Source organism: Xiphophorus maculatus, chromosome 11 (genome assembly GCF_002775205.1).
Source record: "Xiphophorus maculatus strain JP 163 A chromosome 11, X_maculatus-5.0-male, whole genome shotgun sequence".
Classification (NCBI taxonomy): Eukaryota; Metazoa; Chordata; class Actinopteri; order Cyprinodontiformes; family Poeciliidae; genus Xiphophorus; species Xiphophorus maculatus.
Window position 1 is genome coordinate 16,390,501 of NC_036453.1, and position 22,807 is coordinate 16,413,307.

At 43.0% G+C, this 22,807-nt stretch overlaps 1 protein-coding gene across 1 annotated transcript in view; it reads left to right on the forward strand.

The window, feature by feature from the left end:
• Window positions 1–12,736: 12,736 nt before the first annotated feature.
• esam (endothelial cell adhesion molecule) overlaps window positions 12,737–22,807 on the forward strand; it is a 58,534-nt gene continuing 48,463 nt past the window's right edge. Inside the window, exon 1 of the mRNA XM_014470436.2 lies at window positions 12,737–13,111. Coding sequence (XP_014325922.1) covers window positions 13,051–13,111 — 61 coding nt within the window. The 5' untranslated portion in view covers window positions 12,737–13,050. The remainder of the gene's footprint in view (window positions 13,112–22,807) is intronic.

Consider the following 22,807-nt stretch of genomic DNA (forward strand, 5'->3'; position numbering starts at 1 on the left):
TCGCGGACCCCCAAAGCAGCTGACAGTGGCCTGGCAGCCAGAAGGACTGTGGCTTCTGTAGTTGGAGTAACAAAAACTGGGGCATGGAAAGTGTTACACCAGCTGCAGCAGAACTAATGTGGCGTGTTGGAGCGTTTTTGGAAGAGAGAGTAAGAAGAATGGAGGTGGATGACAGAAAGTCCTTAACAAGGAATGACCAGAACCAACTAAGTCTGAGAATTTATTAACAAGAACACCCCAACTTTACACTCAAAACACGCCGTCAACAAATCTGCAGTGTCGCTTTGATTCCTTCATGTTTGAGAAATCCTTTAATCTCCATGGCAACCACTCAGCTGTTAAAACACCTGAGTGGACCCAGCCCTGCCTACAGGGCGCAGCTCCTCCTCAGAGCTGCAGCTTCCCAGTTTCTGCCTCACAGAGCAGCACTCCGCCTGCGACTCCCCCACTCAGCTCCTTCAGACTAGCCAGCAGCAATTAGCAAACAGCTGGTGGAGCTGCTGTAAAACTGATTCTGTGGAGGTTCTGAACATCATGGTCAGATATAAGATGAATGTCTTCTGCGCTGAAGGGGTCGGAGGTTAAAAAAGAAACCTATAAACCTTCTATTCTCAGTCCAAAAACCTATTATTCACACAAATCCTGATCAATGAAAATGTACCAACAAAAATCGGAAAAAGTCAAGGAATCAGACCACATTCCAGCGTTTCCTGTACGAGACAAAGAATGAGGAATTAAAGCCTGTTAGCAACTTTTATCACGGCTCCCTGCGAGGAACGTCCGGATTCCTCCGATTTAACAGACGTGCATAAAAACAGAAAACCAAGTTGACAGCAACACAGAAGAGACCAGCGACTGCAGCAGGAGATCATAACTCTGAGGTTTGTCTTTTAGTTTGTGACAGGGCGAACAATGATTTAGGGGACAAGAGTGAAACTGTTCAGATGACTCGCTGCAGTACGCCTGCAGGTGTTTGACGGAGACAGAGAGAGAGCATGAGGACAGACGGAGAAACTCTGGACAGACCAGGTGAGGTCAGAGGTCAAGAGTCCAGGAGAGGAACCAGATCAAACCTGCAACATTTCCTCACATCGACCCGATTAGAGGATCGGATTCACTTCAGACATAAAATAAAAAACCGAAGAGAGAAACTAAAAGAATCTTTAATACTTTATTAAACAGAAAATAGAAATTACATTCATGTTAAAAAGTCGCATTAATTTCACTTTAAAAGCTTCATCTGAGAACCAACAGGAAAATAACTCACACATCCGGCCTCTAACCAGAATCAGAACCAGGAGCATCAGAAAAAGTAAATAGCTTCTGGTTCTGACGAGAACCAGAACCGGATCGTTCAGCTGAGACCCGGAGCAACAGAACCACCAACATTGAAACACCAAAATGATGAGACATCCATCAGTCAGACAGAAAATCCTGATTTACAATCAATCAATCAATTGAGTAATAAATCAACAAATTTATGGTTAATAAAAACATTTATTCTAACATGATTGGACTGTAGTGAACATTAAACTCGTCCCAGCAGGCAGGTCAGGATTTTGTTTCTGTTTACCCAGCAGGTAAATCACCTGACTGGAATAAACCTGAAAACATCCAGATTTTTATTAATATGTCAGATAAAAAAATGCAAAAAAATCTAAATGATTAATTATTCTGAAGCCACCTGGTGGAGAAATGCTCCGATCAAAACAAACAATACTAGTAATAATAATAATAATAATAATAATAACAATAATAATCAATGATAAAAAATGTGAATTTGATTCTTCCGGTTTAAATTATTTTATCACCAGATTAAATGAGAAAATCTGATAAATGTGTGAGTGAGGAAGTGAGGAAGAGGAGGAGTGAGGAGGGGCGCAGGCTGCTCTGCCTGGGCCTGCGGCGCCACGATCTGATTGGATGCTGGGACAGACCAGTGTGTTCAAGTTGTGCTAAAAGCAGTTAGCCTGTCAGAAAGCTATGCTAGCCTAAAACAGCCTCAATGCTAAACATGTAGCAGCTAATGCTAATGTTAGCATTTATAATCACATTTCTATAGACGTTCCATGAAATTGTGAAGATAAAAGAATAGAAAAACATTTTGAACCTCAAGAACAGATTAAAAATGATAAATATCTTTATGTATTTACTACCTATTTTTACTATCGCTACAATATTTTTACTCCATCCATCCATCCATCCATCCATCCATCCATCCATCCATCCATCCATCCATCCATCCATCCATCCATCCATCCATCCATCCATCCATCCATCCATCCATCCATCCATCCATCCATCCATCCATCCATCCATCCATCCATCCATCCATCCATCCATCCATCCATCCATCCATCCATCCATCCATCCATCCAAACTTTGATTTAACATAATCAAAATGGGGGTGGGTTTAAAGATTGCAGTATTATCCATGCATGGATAATACTGGGTATTATCCCAGCATCCATGCATGGATGCTGGGATGGATGGATGGATGGATGGATGGTTGGTGGGTTGGGTTGGAGGTAGGATCTTAAAAAGGGAGGACCAGACTTCCCTCTCCCCAGCCACTTGTTCCAGTTCCTCCAGGGGAATCCCGAGGCGTTCCCAGGCCAGCCGAGAGACATAGTCCCTCCAGCGTGTCCTGGGTCTTCCCCGGGGCCTCCTCCTGGTGGAACGTGCCCGGAACACCTCACCAGGGAGGCGTCCAGGAGGCATCCTGACCAGATGCCCAAGCCACCTCAACTGGCTCCTCTCGATGTGAAGGAGCAGCGGCTCTACTCTGAGTCCCTCCCGGATGACTGAGCTTCTCACCCTATCTCTAAGGGAGAGCCCAGACAACCTACGGAGAAAACCCATTTCGGCCGCTTGTATCTGTGATCTCGTTCTATCGGTCATGACCCAAAGCTCATGACCATAGATGAGGGTGGGAACGTAGATCGACCGGTAAATCGAGAGCTTCGCTTTTTCACTCAGCTCTCTCTTCACCACGACAGACCGGTACAGCGCCCGCTTGACGGCAGACGCTGCGCCAATCCGCTTGTCGATCTCCAGCTCCCTTCTTCTCCCTCAATCGTGAACAAGATCTCGAGATACTTGAACTCCTCCACTTGGGGCAGGACACCTCCTACTCCCACCCCTCCACCCCTGACCCAGAGAAGGCACTCTACCCTTTTCTGGCTGAAGACCATGGACTCGGATTTGGAGGCACTGATCTTCATCCCGGCCGCTTCACACTCGGCTGCAAACCGCTTCAGCGAGAGCTGCAGATCACGACATGATGAAGCCAATAGAACCACATCATCCACAAAAAGCAGAGACGTGATCCTAAGGCCACCAAAAAGGATCCCCTCAACACCTTGGCTGGTCCAGTGTTCCACGACCAGGACGAAAACCAAATTGTTCTTCCTGAATCCGAGGTTCAACTATCCGATAGAACCTCCTCTCCAAGACCCCTGAATAGACCTTGCCAGGGAGGTTTAAGAGTGTGACACTCCTGTAATTGGAGCACACCCTCCGGTCCCCCTTTTTGAACAGGGGGACCACCACCCCAATCTGCCAATCCAGGGGACCTGCCCCCAATGTCCATGCAATATTGCAGAGTTGCGTCAGCCAACAAACCCTACAACATTCAGAGCCTTAAGGAACTCCGGGCGAATCTCATCCACCCCCGGGGCCCTGCCACCGAGGAGCTTCTTAAGCACCTCGGCGACCTCGTCCCCAGAGATTGACGAGCCCAACCCAGAGTCCCCAGGCTCAGCTTCCTCAATGGAAGGCCCTCCGACTTTCCGCCTCCTGGTGCTCCCTCGTCGCCTCCAGGTGGTCCCAGGGCTCCATCGACGCCTCCAGGTGGTCCCAGGGCTCCCTCGTCGCCTCCAGGTGGTCCCAGGGCTCCATCGACGCCTCCAGGTGGTCCCAGGGCTCCCTCGACGCCTCCAGGTGGTCCCAGGGCTCCCTCGTCGCCTCCAGGTGGTCCCAGGGCTCCCTCGTCGCCTCCAGGTGGTCCCAGGGCTCCCTCGTCGCCTCCAGGTGGTCCCAGGGCTCCCTCGACGCCTCCAGGTGGTCCCAGGGCTCCCTCGTCGCCTCCAGGTGGTCCCAGGGCTCCCTCGTCGCCTCCAGGTGGTCCCAGGGCTCCCTCGTCGCCTCCAGGTGGTCCCAGGGCTCCCTCGACGCCTCCAGGTGGTCCCAGGGCTCCCTCGTCGCCTCCAGGTGGTCCCAGGGCTCCCTCGTCGCCTCCAGGTGGTCCCAGGGCTCCCTCGTCGCCTCCAGGTGGTCCCAGGGCTCCCTCGTCGCCTCCAGGTGGTCCCAGGGCTCCCTCGTCTCCTCCAGGTGGTCCCAGGGCTCCCTCGACGCCTCCAGGTGGTCCCAGAGCTCCCTCGTCGCCTCCAGGTGGTCCGGCCCCTGCGCCGACATTGTCCGCCGGACCGGCCTTCAGGGATTCGCCTCCTGCACCACCAACGTTGCCCCCTTGCTGGATGGATGGATAGTTTTGGCCCCACTTGGAGAACATTCAGTCCCCATGAAGACAGAAGAGCCAAGGCTGGGTTCCTGAAGCTGCGGCAGCGGTTTGACACCCCCTATACTTTCTGGGCTAATTTACCCACCGACCTGCAGCTTAGGGAGCCCAGAAACACCTTCCTGAGCAGATGGATTACCACAGCAAGGGGCAGCCATCTTGCTGTGGCAATCCACATTTTAGAAAATAAAAGAAATGTTTTAATCACACCTTGGCAGAATACAGAGACCAATTAACTAACGTCGTGATTTTAGACTGTGGCAGGAAGCCGGAGTACCCGGAGAGAAACCTGCAAACAGGAAACTACTTTTTGAAGAGAGGGGGCAAAGGTCAACTAGACAAGCCAAATAAACCAACAGTCATTTTGTTGGACTCTGGGATGAAGCCGGAGAGAACCCACTAATGCACTTGGAGAAAATGCAAACCCCATAAAGACAGAAGAACCCAGGCAGGAATTCAGACCCAGGCAAATGTCTTATTCAAAGAAAAGAAAAGAAGTCACACCTAAGCATAATTTAGAAACCAATTAACTAAACAGTCTCAATTTCAGACTGTGGCAGGAAGCCGGAGCACCCGGAGAGAAACCTGCAAACAGGAAACCTGTCAAATCTTTTTACTTTTTAATCCCATAATTTCATTTAACTGAACACATCAGGATAAGTGTTCAGTCCCAGTCAGATTTCTCCAGCCTCAAATGGTCAATGATGATCTATTCTGGGATTTTTTTATCTTCCGAATTTGTTATTTTTAGCTCCTCTCCAAAAGATCCTTGATCATGTTGAAGAGGAGGGGCTGGAGAAACTGTAACGTCAGGTGTGACTTCATTTCTTACCTTTTCCCACAGACATCCGCCGGTTCTTCCTTGCCGTTGAAACGCCTTTCCAAAACTAGTTGCTGCCGTCGTCCAGACAGACCTGGGACACACTTTTGTCCGCTACCTTCTCCTAACCCGACATCGCCACTTTTGGAAGGTCCCAATGAATCGAGAGCGTTGAGGGAGAAAACGCCTCTCTCTGGCACCGAGAAGAGCATTAGAAATGCTCCTTCGGGCCGTGCTCCATCGGGCCCTTGCCGTGGCAATCCATCTGCTCCACCAGGTGTTTCTGGGCTCCCTCAGCTGCAGGTCAGTGGGTAAACTAGCCCAGAAGTTGTAGGGGGTGTTAAACCGCTGCCGCAGCTTCGGGAACCTTTCAAAGATAAAGTCAATGATGAAAATCTTGATCCCTACAGAAACACCTAGGATAAAACCCAGCAGCTGGCATGGCAACACGCATGAGAAGATCAAAACCAGCCAGAGTCCCACGTAGATCTTTACTGTGAGCTCTGGCCGGACCCAAATGCACAGATTTTTGATCTTCTCAAGCGTGTCGGCCATGTTTCCAAAAAGCTCCTGGGTTTTCTGAGCAGAATTGAAAGCCAAGTGAACCATCTGTAAGACATTTGTGCCTTTCAGATGTTCCCCTGGCTCACACATGTCGGGTATGATGCTCCCCGGGATCCTCCAGCCTTTGGTAATTAAATAATTTATGGAAAGTTGAAGAATCCCGAGGAGCACGATGGAGGAAAATGTCCAGCTAAACCACACTGTGCACATGTACAGACAGAAAAAACAGGCTGTCATGTACACAGAGTGCCAGCTGGACAAAGCAGACAGGTTTTTAGAAAGGTGTGCCACAGGTCTGAAGTCTCGTTCAAGGCGTCTCATGTTCTTCGTGATCTTTATGGGGCTTAGTGGGTCCTCCCTCTCCACGATCGCCTTTGGGTGGAAAATAAGTTTTTCCCTAAACGCTCTAAGGCGATCGCGGATCTTCATCTTGGCTGCCGTTGTTCCTGGTCTCTCTGAAAACTCTGTGGGCTCAATGTTGGAGCGCAACACATTAAATCTTTAGAACTTCTTTGATCTATTGTGATGTACATGATGTCATCTATGACCTCATCAGTGAGCTCACTGGACTTCTGGGGCAATGTCTTGCTTCTGATCGTTGCTATGGAAACGATCAGAACAGTTCTGAATGAGTCAAGCTGAAATAATGACTAAATACTTAAATATTAAGTAATATTTTTTATTTAACATGAAGAGATTAACAGTAGATTTCTACATGATTGAATTTTTGCGTTTGTGGTTTTCCGTACCTGCTGTGGTATAAGTGGTTGTGTATTCCAACCCTGACTGGTTTCGATGGAGTAGGTGGGCGTGGCGGCGTGGCGAAGTGACCTGTAACACCATTGCCATGTTTGGCTCTAGATTCCACATGTTTCGACTGAGCTGCACCAAACTTGGCAAGAGTGATCCTGGTTGGATGCCTGATGATCCTATAGCGTCATAGTCTTACGTCATCTAAGCCCCGCCCTCTCAGAACAGGAAGTGCGTTTTTTTTCTTGGAAAGCGCTATCTCTGGCTCTCTTGACCTAATCAAGATGATTTTGTGTTGGATGACAGATAACAATTGGGCTCACTTGCTTTAAAGTGCTAAGAGTTTTCAATGGAGGGCGTGGCCATGGCGACGCAGCGAAGTGACAGGTCACGCCGCTGCCTTATGTTTGGCTCTAAATTCCACAGTTTTGAGCTGAGTTGCACCAAACTTACTGGGATGGATCCTTATCCAGCCCCAGACAGGAATCCATAAGAATCCTTGGTGGGCGTGGCCTAATTTATCTACAGCGCCCCCTAGAAGCTTTTAAAACATCAGCTCCAAGCCATGATTCAACCCAGACGTATGAAACTTGGTACACATGTGTATCTGGTCAGGACCTACAAAAACGTCTCTTGGAGCCATGGTCCAAACTCAACAGGAAGACGGTCATTTTGGATCAAAGCCGCCATTTCCTCTTTTTTATAGACGTCTCATCTGATCGAACTCGTCCTACAGCTTTTGAGATACGGACTTCAGAATCACTCAGCATAACCTTGAGGCACTGAAGGTCAAACAGTTATCACAGGATTTTTCATGTGGGCGTGGCTTAGTGTCAAAGTCTGACTATTTGCCATAAAACATCAAGGTGCAATAACTTCCACATACAAAGTCAGAGCTGCATCAGACTTTCTATGTCTCATTATAGACCAGCCCTCATCACATTCACATGGTTAACTGATGACATAACCTCTGCCCCTCCCACTTCCAACAGGAAGTCACCTGTTTTTTCTGCTGGATTTCTTACTTTTACACTTTGATTCATATATAAGTGACATAAATGACATGATGATGAAGTCTCTCAGAAAATACTGAAATTATTGTTTGATCCCTACTTCTTCACTGTGTGTATGATCAAATGGGACCATCTAACTCTTCATAACAACACATCATGTCTATCAAACCCTACAGGAAGTTCTTGCTAATCTTTCACTACTAAACAGGAAGTGACAATAACTCATCTCCCGGATGTCAGATATCAGCCATCACATTTTTACACAATATGTGCTCCTTAACCTAAAACAACACTTCTGATAAGCAACTATCGACTCACAGTCGACAAGAAACGTTTTGATTCATATTCAATTGCCCTGATTAAATGATTTTTTCCTGTGCCAGCACCACCTGTAATAAAAATGTGCAGTGGTTAAGGATTTATTCCATTAAGCTTGGCTAAACAATACTGCGTGATTTAATTAAAAACAAAAACAGAGAACTGTTTTTAATTCAAAGATTTAATCAATGCAACGCTTTCAGTTCTTCTAATTTATTTTTCTCAAATAATGAAACGTCTTTACACTGCAGACTTAAATCAGGGATTTGTTCCTGATCACTGTTTTCTATTTGTCTTCCTTTTTGTAATACCACACACTCCAAGCGTTCCAGTTCAACCTCAGAACACCATTCAGCCCATCGTCTTCCAGCATTACATCACCAGTAACATTGTCCACAGATTCCAACTCAAAATCACTCCTACTTAAATCTACAACAGACTTTACTGAATGTTTTGTTCCATCAACAAATCCAAACAAACCAGTTCTGTAAAACTCACCAAAGGTTGCACAACTTGAAGGCTTAAGTTCACTATCAAAGCGATAAGGTAGAAATAACTGCATTATGCTTTGGTAAAACTTTTCTGGCTCTTTTGTTTCAGAGAAACGCGCATATCGAACAGCTGCTGGTTTTGTCCAAATTCTTTTTGCAATAAAACCAAAGTCATTATTCAACTTTATTGCATTTCTACATTTCTCATTTTTTGTCAAAACGCTATAATCTGAAGCCAACTTAACCAGGCACCTATTATTAAACACATTATCATTCGGCCTATTCTTATAGCGGTCAACTATACCAGTCATCCACATGTCTTTTGGGGTAAGACCCTGTGATGTAGCTTTTGTCTCAAAACAGAAATGGGAAAACTAATTTTCACAATATTATCACCAGTTGGAATAAAAATAACGCTCCGAGAAAACTCCTTTAAATGCATGTTGGTGAGTCTATACACTGCTTCCTGAGCACAAACATCATGGTTATGCAAATAGACTCTATCAAATCTCTTTAAAGCTTCTTTAGCACAAACATTTCCTTCTTTGGCTGCTTCTCTTTTTGTCCATTTCCTAGAAGAAAACCAATTTCATGTTAAATTTTTGACATGTAAGATACAATATAAACACAACATGCATATGCATCAACACAATATTGGATATCAATATTTGCATTCCAAGCTTTTAACAGCGGTCTACTATATGGATTAATCCAGATTTCTTTAATTTGCCTTTTCAACACCATTCCTACTAAATCGTTTAAATTCTGATTCAAATACATCTTGATTTATGCACAAGCCTTCAAACATTTCTTCCACGGTGCTATATGGACAGTTCTCACCCTAACCCTCCTGATTTTTATTTTATAAAGACACTAATATTTATTACAATACAGAGACATAAGAGTCGTCTTCTCTTATGAACAACATCACCAAACCAAAACAATAAGAACAGATCCAATAAAACACTGATAAAATTAATAAATTACAAACTTTAAAAGGATTGTTTCCTTAAAATAAGTATCACTGCTGTAACATTTTTTTGTTTATTTGAAATCTCTGAAATGTATTGAATCATATGAATACCTGACTGAAATATTAATGGAATTGCCCACCGATGTATATCAATCCTAACATATGAATCCCCTTGTTGCTATTTTAGTTATTGTTTCATTAATATTAATTAATTTTTTTTCTTATCAACATTACTTTGTATTTCCATTTCAAAATCTGCCTCTACTATGCCGTCTACAGAGTTGCACTGTTGTATTTGCCTTACTTGTTTGTGCTTACTTCGTTTAAATAAAGTTAAATAAAAGTAAATAAATAAATAAATGACGGAGACCAAAGGAAGTCCACTTCTACGTCTTATTGTTACTCCGTGTCAGTCTGAGAACATCCTGCTTGACGCTTCGCCATGAGCCTCAGAACCAGCTGGTTGTGATCCGTTTTAGTCGGAAGATAGGATTTAATCTGAAAGTGTTGCAGAGATCGTTACGTCCCAAGAAAAATGGTTTATTCATACATTCTGCTTTGTTTAGGCCGCCGGGTCTGAGAAGAAATGTGATTAGAAACCAACAGAACCTCTGCAGGTACCAGAGGGTTCTGCTGCAGGGATGAGGCACCATCTGTACACGACCTCTGACCTCATCACGGTTTCTTCTTCTTCCCTTTAAAGATGATTTCCACATGTCAACGTTTCATCATGTCTGACTTTTTACTCATCTGTGTGTAAAATTCTGACCCTGAATGAGAAAAACTCCACAGTAAAACCAAATTTCTGTCCCAGATGTTTGAAAAATGTTTTTAAATCATCGCAGCTGCAGAAAAATGTTGAATATTTCATGTGATTTTGTCATTTAGATGATTCTGGATTCTAGTCCAATAAAATTATTGACATTACAATTTAACGTTCAACCAATAAATGTTAAATAGATTAAATATCCATCCATGTGTTTCTGTTTGCAGTTTGTTTTATCACCAAAATTATTTTTCATTAAAAATTTACAACCAAATGTTTGAATCGATTCTTTAAAGGAAATAAACTCATTAGGCATTTTATTTATTTCTACCTCAACTTTATTAAAAATATGATCAACAAAGCAGCAGAAAACACACACACACACACACCCTACCAACAGGCGACGCATGTCCTATCCTGCCAAGAGGGGACTTCTGTTTCTAGTTGGTTGAAAAAGCAAAAACCAAAATTAAATTTACATTAAAGCTCTATTACAATAATATGTCTCCAACATCAACACCAGACCTACGTTTTTATTCACAAACCACTGTATGAAAAATATTCCTGCCCATAATTTGAGAGTTAGAGGGCGCAGATCTGCCCCTCCTCCTCACCATGGACCCGGTGTCTGAACAACATGGAGGCAGAAACTGAGAGTAATTATTAGACTGAGGGCAGCCAGCCTTCTGACATACAAAAACAATAAAATAAAATAAAAAAAAACTCAAAAAGGGCACTAGGGGCATCAAGGATAAAAGGGGTAGGGGCCCAAGTCCCCTTCGCACCCCCCACCCCCCTCTCTCTGCATGTGCCTGCCCAGTACCACCTGGTACCACCTGGTACCTCCTGCTCTCTGTTCGCTCTGCTTCTCCTCAACGTTTCTACCAGGCGGGTTAAAGCCGCTGCTGACAGGATCTGGGCTGGAGGTTCGCGGCTGTAAATAGAAGTTATTGCAGAACCTCAAGTGTTAAAGGAAGATTCAGAAACATCAGAGAAAATATTGTAGCAATAACTAGAACCGCAGCATAAAGCAAACATGCCACAATTAAATGAATCAAAATGTCCCCAAAGCATCAGCGGATTGGCATAGCGGCCACCTGGGGGATTCCAGGTGGATTCCAGGTAGATTCCAGGTAGATTCCAGGTGGATTCCAGGTAGATTCCAGAGATGTGCATCGCAGCGGCTGCTCATGCAGGGCCGGCCCAAGATAATATGGGGCCTTAGACAGAACCCTCCCCCGGCCCCTGAAACTCTTCCTACTAAGAACCTCAGCATCACTGACATGTTTAAATATTGATCAGGTGAATCTGTGATAAGGAGACCAGGTTTATTGGCCCAGTTTAAAATCAATCACTGATTATTGGTTATTTGCTGTGATACATTTGTGAGCAAACCCAATTAAAACACAAAGGTTACACCATATTGTTGCCATGGTAACACAACAATCAAACTATCAAGATGATTCTTTAAACTTTTACAAAGTAAACGTCCTAATTAAATCCTAAATGTAGTTTTTTTTTCTCAGCTGAATGCATTAAATAAAATTTAATAACATTGTCTTTCTCCATAAATGATGCTACAGGTTTAGATCTACATGGTCTGTGTTACAATTAAACCATTTCTAGGGGCCCCTGAGTGTCTGGAGGCCCCTGAATGGCCCCTACCAGCAGCTACTGAGTTTTCTTTGCCTTGATATCTCAGTCTTATAATTCTAGATCTAGAAGTTTAACATCAAACTATTATATAGAGTTAACCCCTTTGAGCTTTTGATCCATAAATCAGTCTGCAGCCAGGTTGTTCTAGAGGTTAAATAGATATTATTAGAGCTTAATTAGTAAAATGGCAGCAAATTTGCTTATTTCATAACTTCATAACCTTTGACCTTCTCTCCTCTGGTCTGTTTAACAGCTACAGTCTCAGATCAGCTCAGATCTCCAGGACTGTCAGCAGCGGAAACAGAAACTTTATAACTGTTGGGGAAAATATAGACTTTGCCTTGTATTGTCCCCACGTGATGGCAATGATACAGTAGGATCCAATTAAATTCTTTATTTATTATGGGTTGTTGCTATGTTGTTGAATGGTGTTTTAAGATCTTGTTCAATGTGCCCTTTTATTAACTTTGAGCCCCTGCCCCTCCACTGGTCTCTGCACGGCCCTGCTTCCTTGAGCGCGTCCTTTGGCTGCTCTGTTCTCTTGTGGTTGACGCTAAACGGTATCTGTTACACCTGTTCTTGGCGCTGAACCGCAGAACAGGTGCGACTCGTCAATTTTAACTGTGTTTGGACCCGAAGGGCGGATGTTGGTCATTTTTGCTGACAAAATAAAAGCATCAGATTTAATCATGGGCTTGTAGTGACTCTCTAGAATAGAGCTGTTTTATTTTTGAAGGGCTATCGTGGAAGGTGTTTTGGACACTCAGGCTAGCAGTGCGACTGACTCGCAAAGGTATATCGGCTCTTTTCCTCCGGACCGGGTCTCTCCCGCTCCCCACCCCGACCTCACCCCCAGCCCTCCCTCTCAGGAAGGGACTGAATGACAACTTGCAGAGTTGTTCTTGCTCGAGCAGCCGGAAGGAGGGATTTACCGGGAAGAGTGCGTAAAGAGGAGGGAGAGCAAGAGTCGCGAAGGACAGTCAGTGTCGGAGGTGTGGGTCCAGGATTGACTTGACTTTCTCCGGTCCATCCCTCCTTCAGAATCCGCGCCGCGGAGCCATCCGACGGCTTCCCGTCGTCCTCACCCCAAGTGTCCCTTACGTGTCTGCGCGAGGACTGGCAGAGCCGCGGAGCCTGAGGTGAAACAGAGACCAGCTGAGCGACACCAGGACTGAGAATCATGGAGATCTGTCCTACTTCAAGGAAACTTACTTTGCTCTCCTTTCTCCTGGGGCTCTCAGGTAAGTGTTTTTGTTTTGTTTTGTTGTTGTTTTGTTTGTTTGTTTCATGCTTTTTTTATTATTATTATTATTATTTTATTTATCCAATTTCTCAAATAAAAAAAAACAAAGTGGAGCGTTCCTTAAAAATAATTCAAATTATGGATCAAGAGTGGGAATGTTGTGCTGATTTCTTCCAAGGTGACTTTCACAGAGCTTTCTCAGAGCGAGTTTTGACAACTAAATCAGATTTTGTTTTTATCCGCCGAATGAGCAGTTGGTGTGTTTCTGAGCAGAAAGCCCAGTTTGCACTGAGCTCCCCTTGCGCTCACACACAGGCTGCGGTTCTGATGTGAGCAGATGTGAAGGCGCAAGCAGCAAACGACTGACAGCTCGGTGTTTCTGGAGCTCTGTGTGAGCCAGGAGCGGGCTGGGATTTAAGGCTCAAACACCTGTTTGTTTTCCACTGGATTTAAAACAAGTGTGTTACACATGATTATGTCTCCCAGGGGGGAATAATCCCCTTATATCTGCTCCAGCGTTGGCTCACCGTCCCTCTCGCTCCAGGGTTGCATTCAACTCCGATACTTTCCCTGATGGCTGTGCTGAACATGCGTCCTGCTTTTAGTCCCCGAGAGCAGAAATCGGGACAAATCGCAGTAAAACCATTCACTAGCTGCTTTCCATGAACCCTAACGTTGCGCAAATTCAAATTACGACAATAAATTTAACGGAAACACTTCTTTAGTGTCACACGAGTCACGTGATCAGGAGCCGGACGTTACTACTGGCGAAAAACGGCGAAGAAGACCACGACAGGAAGTAGTAGGAAAGTGATGGGTTTTTTTTGGTTTGTTTGTTGTTGCTTTTTTGGGTGGGGGGTACAATGCGCAGTTGGTTCTACCAGAACTCTCACAGTATAACAGTTCATAAAAACTTGTGCGGCATTCGAAAGTGTAGAATCCACAGCTCTTCTGTAAAATCACCAACTACAATTGGGCCAAAACGCTGCATGCCCTGCTCCAACGCCATACTAAGATGCCCAGGTCTTCTCTGCTGGGTGATCGATGATGATCGCTAGCGCCATGGCTAAAATATGAATATATGGCTAAAATATGAATATATCTCATGTAACTGTTTACATCCTCTGCTGCCATGATTGTTTAATGACTTGTTGCCTGAACAAGTTTATTCCCAGTGCAATTTTAAGTTTTTTATTGAATTAAAACAATACAGTTTTGAAACTGTTTGTTTTTGGTTTTTTTTGTTTTTGTTTTGAGGGGGGTGAGTTCCAACATCAACCAGCAGAATATGAATCTTGACAAAAATGTGCACACATTTGTAATGGAGGCTCTGACCCTCTGTAAGAAAGGTTCTAGTGGAGAAAATTGAGCAGTTTCTGTTTCTCTGCAGGGGATTAGTGTGAATCACTCAGATGGTTTTCCAATAAGGAATCTGGGAAGTGAATAAATAGATGTTTTAGACTTGTCACCAACACAGACAGCAGGGATATTTGAAACTTTCTGTCCAAGGTGTCCGGCTACCTGTATGGTATATCTCCTTCAGCCAGAGTTGCTTCAGGTGAGTATCTGTGTGTGCCAAGAGGCAGGCTGGTGATTTTCACACACTCTGTGTGTGTGATGCATGAACGCAGGCTCTCTCCTGCTCGGAGCCGGAGTTTGATTCTCAGCGGTGTTGCCAAAACAATCCCATGAGCTGACATGGACAACCTCAGGGCCACTTCTTCCTCCCTGGTTGGGGCGCGGGGGAGTAAAACATGACAAACGGTTCCATTTGCGCTCCCGGACCCGGTGCGAGTCTGTGGTTCAGGGCAGTTCTCTGGTATCTTCTCTGCTGTTTTAATTGCAGGCCGTGATTCAGTGTCAGCAGACAATGGAACAATAAAAGTTCAGCGCTCGCCATCGGAGGGCCTGCAGGTGTGTCCTGAAAAATACTGGGCAGTCTGAATGGGGGCAGGAAACGGTCATGAATAGCAGGCAGTGGTGAGGGGAAAACAACAGGCTCCTGGAGTCCCTGATGGGGCCGAACCTGGAGCAGGAAGTGAACGAACATCCTCCCGCTAGCAAGAAGTTGTCCCGGTTAGGGGTTCAGTTTGAGAAGAAGCCACGTTCAGTAGAAACTTGAAGGAGAAAATGTATTTGTTTCATTTAGGAAAAAGGAAAAGTGAAATACTAATTTGTTCTGATAACCAACTTTGTTTTTTTTGTGTGTGTATCTATTCCCAAGTTTACAGATTGCACTTGAATGCAACAGTAAACCTGCTGTCTGTTTCTTTTCAGACAAATATACATTCCTGATTTAAGTTGATTCTACTGGATGTGAGGAGAAAGTGGCAACGTTTTCACACTCTTCTATCACAGTTTGACTATTTTATAGTTTAAAAAAATCTATATAGAAAAACATATCTGTGCATAACTATTAAGCCAAAGAACAAATGGAAGTAGTTTTCTAAACATTTTGCATTTAGAAAACCAAAAATCTGATAAGTGTGGTGTGCACTTGTGTTCATACCCCTGAGGCAATACTTTTAAAACTGATTTTTTTTTTTTTTTTGTCTACTTCTCTTTCTAAAATAGCTGAGGCTCAGTCCGATTGGATGGAGAAGATCTGGAAATAGAACATTTCTAGATCTTCACACAGAACAGGATTCCTATGTCATGTTTTGTTTGCAGTTTCAAATAAAGGGTGCGAATTCTTTTGTAATACACGCTGATCTAACATAGCATTGCTCTCTGTTTACTCAAATTGAATAGTATGACTTTAGAACTTCAGCTGTCCTAACAGAGAAAGTGGTTTATTAACTGACCTGTCCCTTTATATTGGGAGAAAAAAAGCAAACAAATATTTATAGTGAGCAGGGTTTTAGCGCATTCAGTTGCAAATGTTTTTCACTGACTCTACAGCTGTCTACATCCATCAGTCTGATCTATTTGTTTTATTTTGAGGTGATAAAATTAGTGAGAAAAAATGGCATAACTGCAAAAGTACAGTGGCAAACTTGTGCGTTCCATGATGGCAACCTCTACTTCCTGTTTATTTATCTACTTCCTGTGCAGAGTCGACCTCTGATGATATTACACTTTGCGTAGCTGCAAACCAGTAGAGGGTAACATGCCTAATTTACCTCATCTGTTTATTTTTTTTCTAAACATTTTAAAAGTTCCCTCAAAAGTTGCATGATGGAAATATAGCTAATATCAGCCCACATTCAGATGGCCAAGTAAGAGGAGGTGACACTTATGAACGTATTTGATCATATCAGGTTAACTGCTGTGGTCCATCTCTGAGCTTCACTACAGCCTTTTGTTAAAGTCATTGTTCTTTTCCATGATTAACTCTGTCATTAGCTCTCAGTGGGTTCACCTTTTCAAATGAATGTTTTCAGTCTAAAGCTGAACACAAGATTCTCAGTCTCACAAACCCATTAGGATTATCTCTGTGAAGTTATGTTCAGGGTCAGCTAATTTGATTACAATATCTCTGGTTCAACAAGCACTGGGCCTAATTATACTCCTTATTCTAACTGCTTAAATACGCTGGCCTCATGTCACATCCTCCAGGCCTGTCTCTACCAGCGTCGCATATCTACAGGCTGATGTTCTTTCATAACTATCAAGTCCAGAGCAGATAGAAATCCTTTGTCTTCTTCGTTCTTTTCACCAGTAGTAACATCAGGCCGTTGATCACAGGATTTTTATTATGTGAAAAAAGCATTTCTATTGCAGTTTTGCGAAATACACTCATTTTTGATAAAGCAGAGAAACCACTTCATCCTAGCGCAAAAACTTTCTTGGCGCGTTCCCATTAAGCAAATTCATTTTTGTATTTCCACTTTGGGGGATTTTATGGTCAGTGGAAACAGAGCTACTGTCATCTTGTTAGGTGATGGAGGGTGACATCAGTCTATGCAGTTCTGCAAGAAATCCGTGATCTGACAGCTGTTACACGGTTTGACAGTTTGCTTCTCTTTCTTCCTTGCTGTCCTCCCAGAGCGGTTCGGATTGGATGTTAAAACGGCATAACAAAGTTTTAACGTAAACTGATCCAGTTCACAAAATTAAGCACATTCATAAACATTATACGTAGACGTTCAACAGCAGTAGGGCGACTACAAATGTCTGTGCAGCTGATTGGGATGTAGAAAAAACACGTCTCAGAGCTTTGTTGTATGTTCAGTGAAAGAGGCTATTGTCTAAACAGTGAGATTACAGGTGCTTTCGTTGAGTTTACAGTAGCTGTGTTTTTCTAGGCTCTCAGCAGGGAAACGCTTTAACAAAAAAAAGGAAAAAAAATTGTCTTTGTGAAGTTGAAGACATGACTACAGTACATTGCTCCTGCATGTCAGATTCATTGGCTTTACAGAGTGATGTTCCTCCTTAGAATGTGAATATGTTGGACTTATGTGAGGGCATATTCCTGGTAACCTTATCTGTCGCATTATACTGGATAGCTTTGGCAAAGTGGGAAGAGTAGTCGTCTGGCAATTGGAAGGTTGTGAGTTTGCTCCTAGCTCTCTCCACCATGTGTCAATGTGCTCTGGGTAAGGCAATTAATCACAAATTAGGACCGTATAAACGTCATTGCAATATTAGTGTGCAGGAGGATTGCAGATGATCACACTGCACACAAATGTAATTGCCTAAGTTGCTAAAGGTCATAGGGTGATGGAAGCACAGGTGAAAAAGAAAAGAAAGGGGAAAATAGATCGTCTACCCCAAGTTACCATCTGTTCTGATTATGGGTGTACGAGTGAGGGAGCGTTTCAGTGGGTCAGTAAAACTACACGCCCTTTTTTAATTCACTCCATATAATTCTTCAGTGCAAGCTTCAGTAAGATAAACCCCTTTACAAACAGAAGCCGGAATATTGGTACTGTGTCTTCGAGGGGCTTTTAAATGAGCCTACAAGCTAATCTGGAAGCTAGCCTTCCCTTGTCTCAGCCCAGTTGTTCATGGCAGCCATGGTCCATCCCTCCACTGACCGCTGCACAGTTAGTCTTGCATTTGGGACACGCCATCTGGTAAACGAACGTCTTCATTTGTTTTCCAGGTGGGTCTCACAATGAGCTTTAATTATTTAACAAGGTCAATCTGTACAGGCTTCAAAAGGCTCCACTGGGAGGTCAGCTCGGTGCACTGTCTCTGCTCGTTTTCTGTGGTGACTGTCAGAGATTTATCGTCGAGAGTGAGAGTGTTGCAAGACTTATTTTTAGTAGCATATTATTTTCCGAGAGCCACTTTGGACAGTGATCCCTCTCCCCATAGTTAGATAACATAGTAATGAAGCTTTGGACTCTGTATCTTTGTGTATGGCAACTAAGTGCAGCGGCGTGTTTCCTTTTTTCACTAACTATTGTTACAGTTATAGCCCTTCATACCAGAGCGCATGTATCTTCAATCTCCTCCTTTTAGGAGACAGTTTGGACCAATAGTATTGGCCTTATCTTTAATTGCCTTTCCCATAGAATAATACCAACTGGATGTGCAGCAAAGCCCCTCTCCATTTTGAGCTTGGATTACAGCTCTTTGAGGGCAGTGCAGTTTGTGTATGTGTCACTAGCTAATGGTACAATTCTGACTTCAGTAGCACGATTCAGAGACTTACCAAAAACATATAAGCATGCACTTTTCCTGTTCAGACAGGCTGTTTGCCACCCACTCAGTGCATTTATGTCAATTCCTCTCTTATAACCGTGTATATTTAAACCTATTGAGAATTTGAGGGAAGATTATTTCCAGCTCGGTTTCAATCTGATGGTAAAAAGTGGTGTCCTGTTCATAAATCCCGTCTCTACTCTTGCCATTTTTTCTTTACATTTTATGGGTTCTTGAGGTCTTTGCCTTATGTGCATTCATGTCAGCTCTGTTTAGTCGGTTTTATTCAAACTCTAGTTTGTTTGCCTAGAAAGTCCAGTTTGTTTGGGGAGGCTTGGATGCGCATCAGTGTCTAATACGGACCGATAAAGAGAACTCAAATCTGCCTAAAAACCTCGGTCTTTGTTTGGTTGAAGTGAACTCTGGTGCAGTTCGTATGCATATGTGCATATGACTGCTCCAAAACAGGAAGAGGATGATAGTGCAGGGCATTCTGGGTAAATAAATACACCCAAAACAAACGCGTGACTCTAGTGCTAGTGGGAGAAGTGCCTTGTGGCATTTTGCCAAAAAGAAATCCCACAACCGCTAAAATCTGATGCCACTCCACTTCAGTTTATATTTCATGAAAAAGGAATTTGCGCTCATATCTTCTTAAGAGGTTTATGTGTCCTTTCCTTCAGTAGCTCTTGGTGCAGTGCCCCCTCAGTTGCTCAAAGGGTTGGTTCGCTTGACACAGTGCAATGTGAAAGTGAACCACAGTTGAAAATGTAACAAATGTTGGATTTTTGGCCCAAAAACAAACCTCGCCTACTGGAATATGAAGTAAGAAAGTATCCTAACCAGGATGTCGTGAGAAGACTGGATTTGATATTTAGACAGTCTTGTATTAGTAGTAGTAGTTGGTGAGGATTATGAAAACAATACCTAATCCTTCTGAGAGAATCTTGCTTCTTACCATAACTGTGAAATTACCAGTAGTCTACCAACATTTCCAAACTCAGCATACTCAGGAACAGAGAGGTTGAAAGCCCAGGAGGGTAAAATAGAGCAGCTGTGCTGGACTCTGTTCAGTCTTATCTACTAAATTCTCACCCTGCCTCGTTGTCTCGCAGCAGCAGTGAACCTCAGACATGATGTCTTAACAATAGAGCCGTCTTATACATTTATCTGGACAATCCTTAATCTTCGGCTGAGATTAATGCCAATGCGGAGTCCACTGTAAAATAGGGACAACGCAGAATACACTTGCTAAGGAGGCTGAACTCCTTTTTGGAAAGTCGTATTATGTTTATTAGTTGTTTCAATAAATCGTAATCACATCCTGGCATCTTAAGTTTTTGCCCTTTGGTTGCTGCTTTCTTCTGGAAGAAAACTAGACACTTCAAACGTTGAAGTTGATTTCTGCTCCACATTTGTCAGCTTTGCTCTTTTATTTGCTCTTTGTTTACTATTCCCTTATGATGGTTGTGCTCCCAAGAACTGTGCACCTTATTGACCTCATGCTTTGATTTCCTTTTATAAAGTGTCTTAGTATTCAAGGGCCTATGTTTGAGTCTGGATAAGCTACAGAGTAATTGCCCTTCAGGTACTAAGCGTCTTTTTCAATCTGATAAACACCTCACTCTTACTGAAAATCGCAAATTTTAAGTTCTTCCTCACTCTGCAGCAGATTCCACACAAGAGTCCACAAGGCGCTTTCACTGATTTGCAAATGTTCCGATTTTTTAAATTTCCAACCAGCAGATCAGAGCCGATCAAACTAAAAATCAGTCGATTCTAGTCACCAGTCAGTTTCTTGGTGCATCTCTTATGTTTGTAACCACAATTGTTATTAATTCATGGATTTCTAAAACTCATTTATATTCCATAGCTACAATAGTTAAACCTGGGGTCCATAACAGCATCTTAATCTAATTAAATCACCTTAATTAAAACCCCATTAGATGATTAATGCAGTGATTAAATGATGTAGAGCCCTGTTAAGTGCTCTCTTTAAAGACTGTTTTGACTTCTAAAGTTCAGGCCATTCATCTGAGGTTTGACGCGTTGCCCCACATTCTCTGACTTGCTTCTATATTTAAGTATACAAACATTGATATTTTTAGGCCCAACAGGGGATGGGATAAACTGTGGGAAAGTTCTGTTTGACATTTGACAAGCTTTTTGCACTGATGCGAACCTGACACTTGCATGGAACACTGAACTTGGCCATGAACAGCAAAAACAGCACTCTGATAATTTTATGCAGGTGACCACAGAGCGGTGCGGTGGCCACAGCGGCGTGTACCGAATGGTAGTTGTCCATTTTGCGGGTCTTCTGTGACCTCTAGTATCCATCCTCAAACTCAGAAAGGAGAAGGCATCCTCTCAAGGGTCATGAGAAAAGCACTGGGCGACTTTCCCAACTTCCATCTCTGGCCTCAAGACTCTTAAAGGGACAGACACACAAACTTATTTGCTTCATCTTGTTTTATTGTCTCTTTTTTTTTCATTTCTTTTATCTGTCTCCTTCCCCTTCGTCCTGCCTCAAGGAGAAGAAGTACGGAAAGACTGTTTGTAGGTGTTGATATTTTTCAGGTTGCCTGTAAATCATGATTCAGATCTTCTGTGAACAAAAGTCATTCCAAATATTGTTCTGTATATGGGTTAAACAAAGTTATTCAAAGCTAATATTTGCTTTCGGCACTTTCCAGACACCGAGCGTCACCGAGCGACTATGTACATAAATAAACAGAAGCGGTATAGTTTATTTATAGAGATCCTCTCTTGGTTTCTGTTGGGCTTGTATCAAGTTGTAATAGTGATGTGCTGCTGAAGCACAAACAATGCAGACTGCAGAGTCAGCCTCCTCCTAATTCAGGCTTCACTACGGTAATCAGACTGTGGCTGCACACTGACTAATGACTGTTTACAGCAAAACCAGCTACAGGGAGCCTGCCAGGTGCTTCTAGAGACCAGTTTGACTGATTTAGCAGACTTTGTATTAAACTATGAAGTTGAAGACTATTGTAATCCATAAAGAAAGAGACATTAGCCTTTTTGTTCTTGTATGTTGAATTTCTTTTAGTATTTTGGTGCAGAAGTTGTCATATTGGAGTTAACTTCAGACTATTACATACCCGTCTCTATCTTTGGAAGCTTTGTTGCCTCTTTCTTTGCTTTAAGCAGTTTTATTGTGTCTTCTTCTTTACTTTAAGCTTAACTAAAGTTCAATGCCCTAAACATTAAAACGTATTAATAATGCCAAGTTATTTCTCTGCTCCATCTTTGTTGTTTCCGTTCAGGGAACTCCTGGTGGCAGGGAATGAGTTCAGGCCTGGTATTACAGGCTCACTATCTATGAGCCTGTAATAATGTAATGAGCCATTGCCTATCCATTGCCATAGATAGGCAATGGAGTCGTCACCTCTAACTTTTCTCTTAGAACAATGTACAAAATGAAAACTCAGATGTTGTTTTTCATTAAATTGAGTATTGTTTTCCTAACTAACACAATGAATTGGAATCAGAATTAAAATGTGCGTACTCCTAGTGGGACACTTTTTAGTCACAATTCAAGCCTCATTTCATTTGTTAACAACTAAACCAGAAACACATGTAACTTAGAATATCCAAGTTGATCAGTTTGCCATTAAAATACAGTTTATGTTAGGAAAGAGAAACAAGCAGTTTTAAACAGGTGTGTACATGGCTGGCTCTGGGTTACAAATTCTACATTAGTTTGCTCACCGACCCTACCGTGTGATACATAAACGGCAAAATAGAACATATGATGGTGGTTTAAAGGTTTACTAAATAGAAATCTGACATGTACTTTTTGAGCTGGAAGCTGTCTAAAGATGTTAGAAATCGGTTTTGTTTTGGCCCTATTCAGATCAGCTGCTCACTCATGCCCCCCCCCCAAGACACTATAACACGGAAATCATTTGTGCAAAATTTGTTCAACTTTAACAATTAAATGTAACAGTAGACAAACTGTCAAAGCATATGTAATCAACATTTATCGCAATTCTACCAATCTCAAGTCAAGGGGCATCGAAGACCCTGCTGTCAGTTGATGTGTTAGCAAACAAAGAAATTCAGAGTTTTCAGTTTTCAT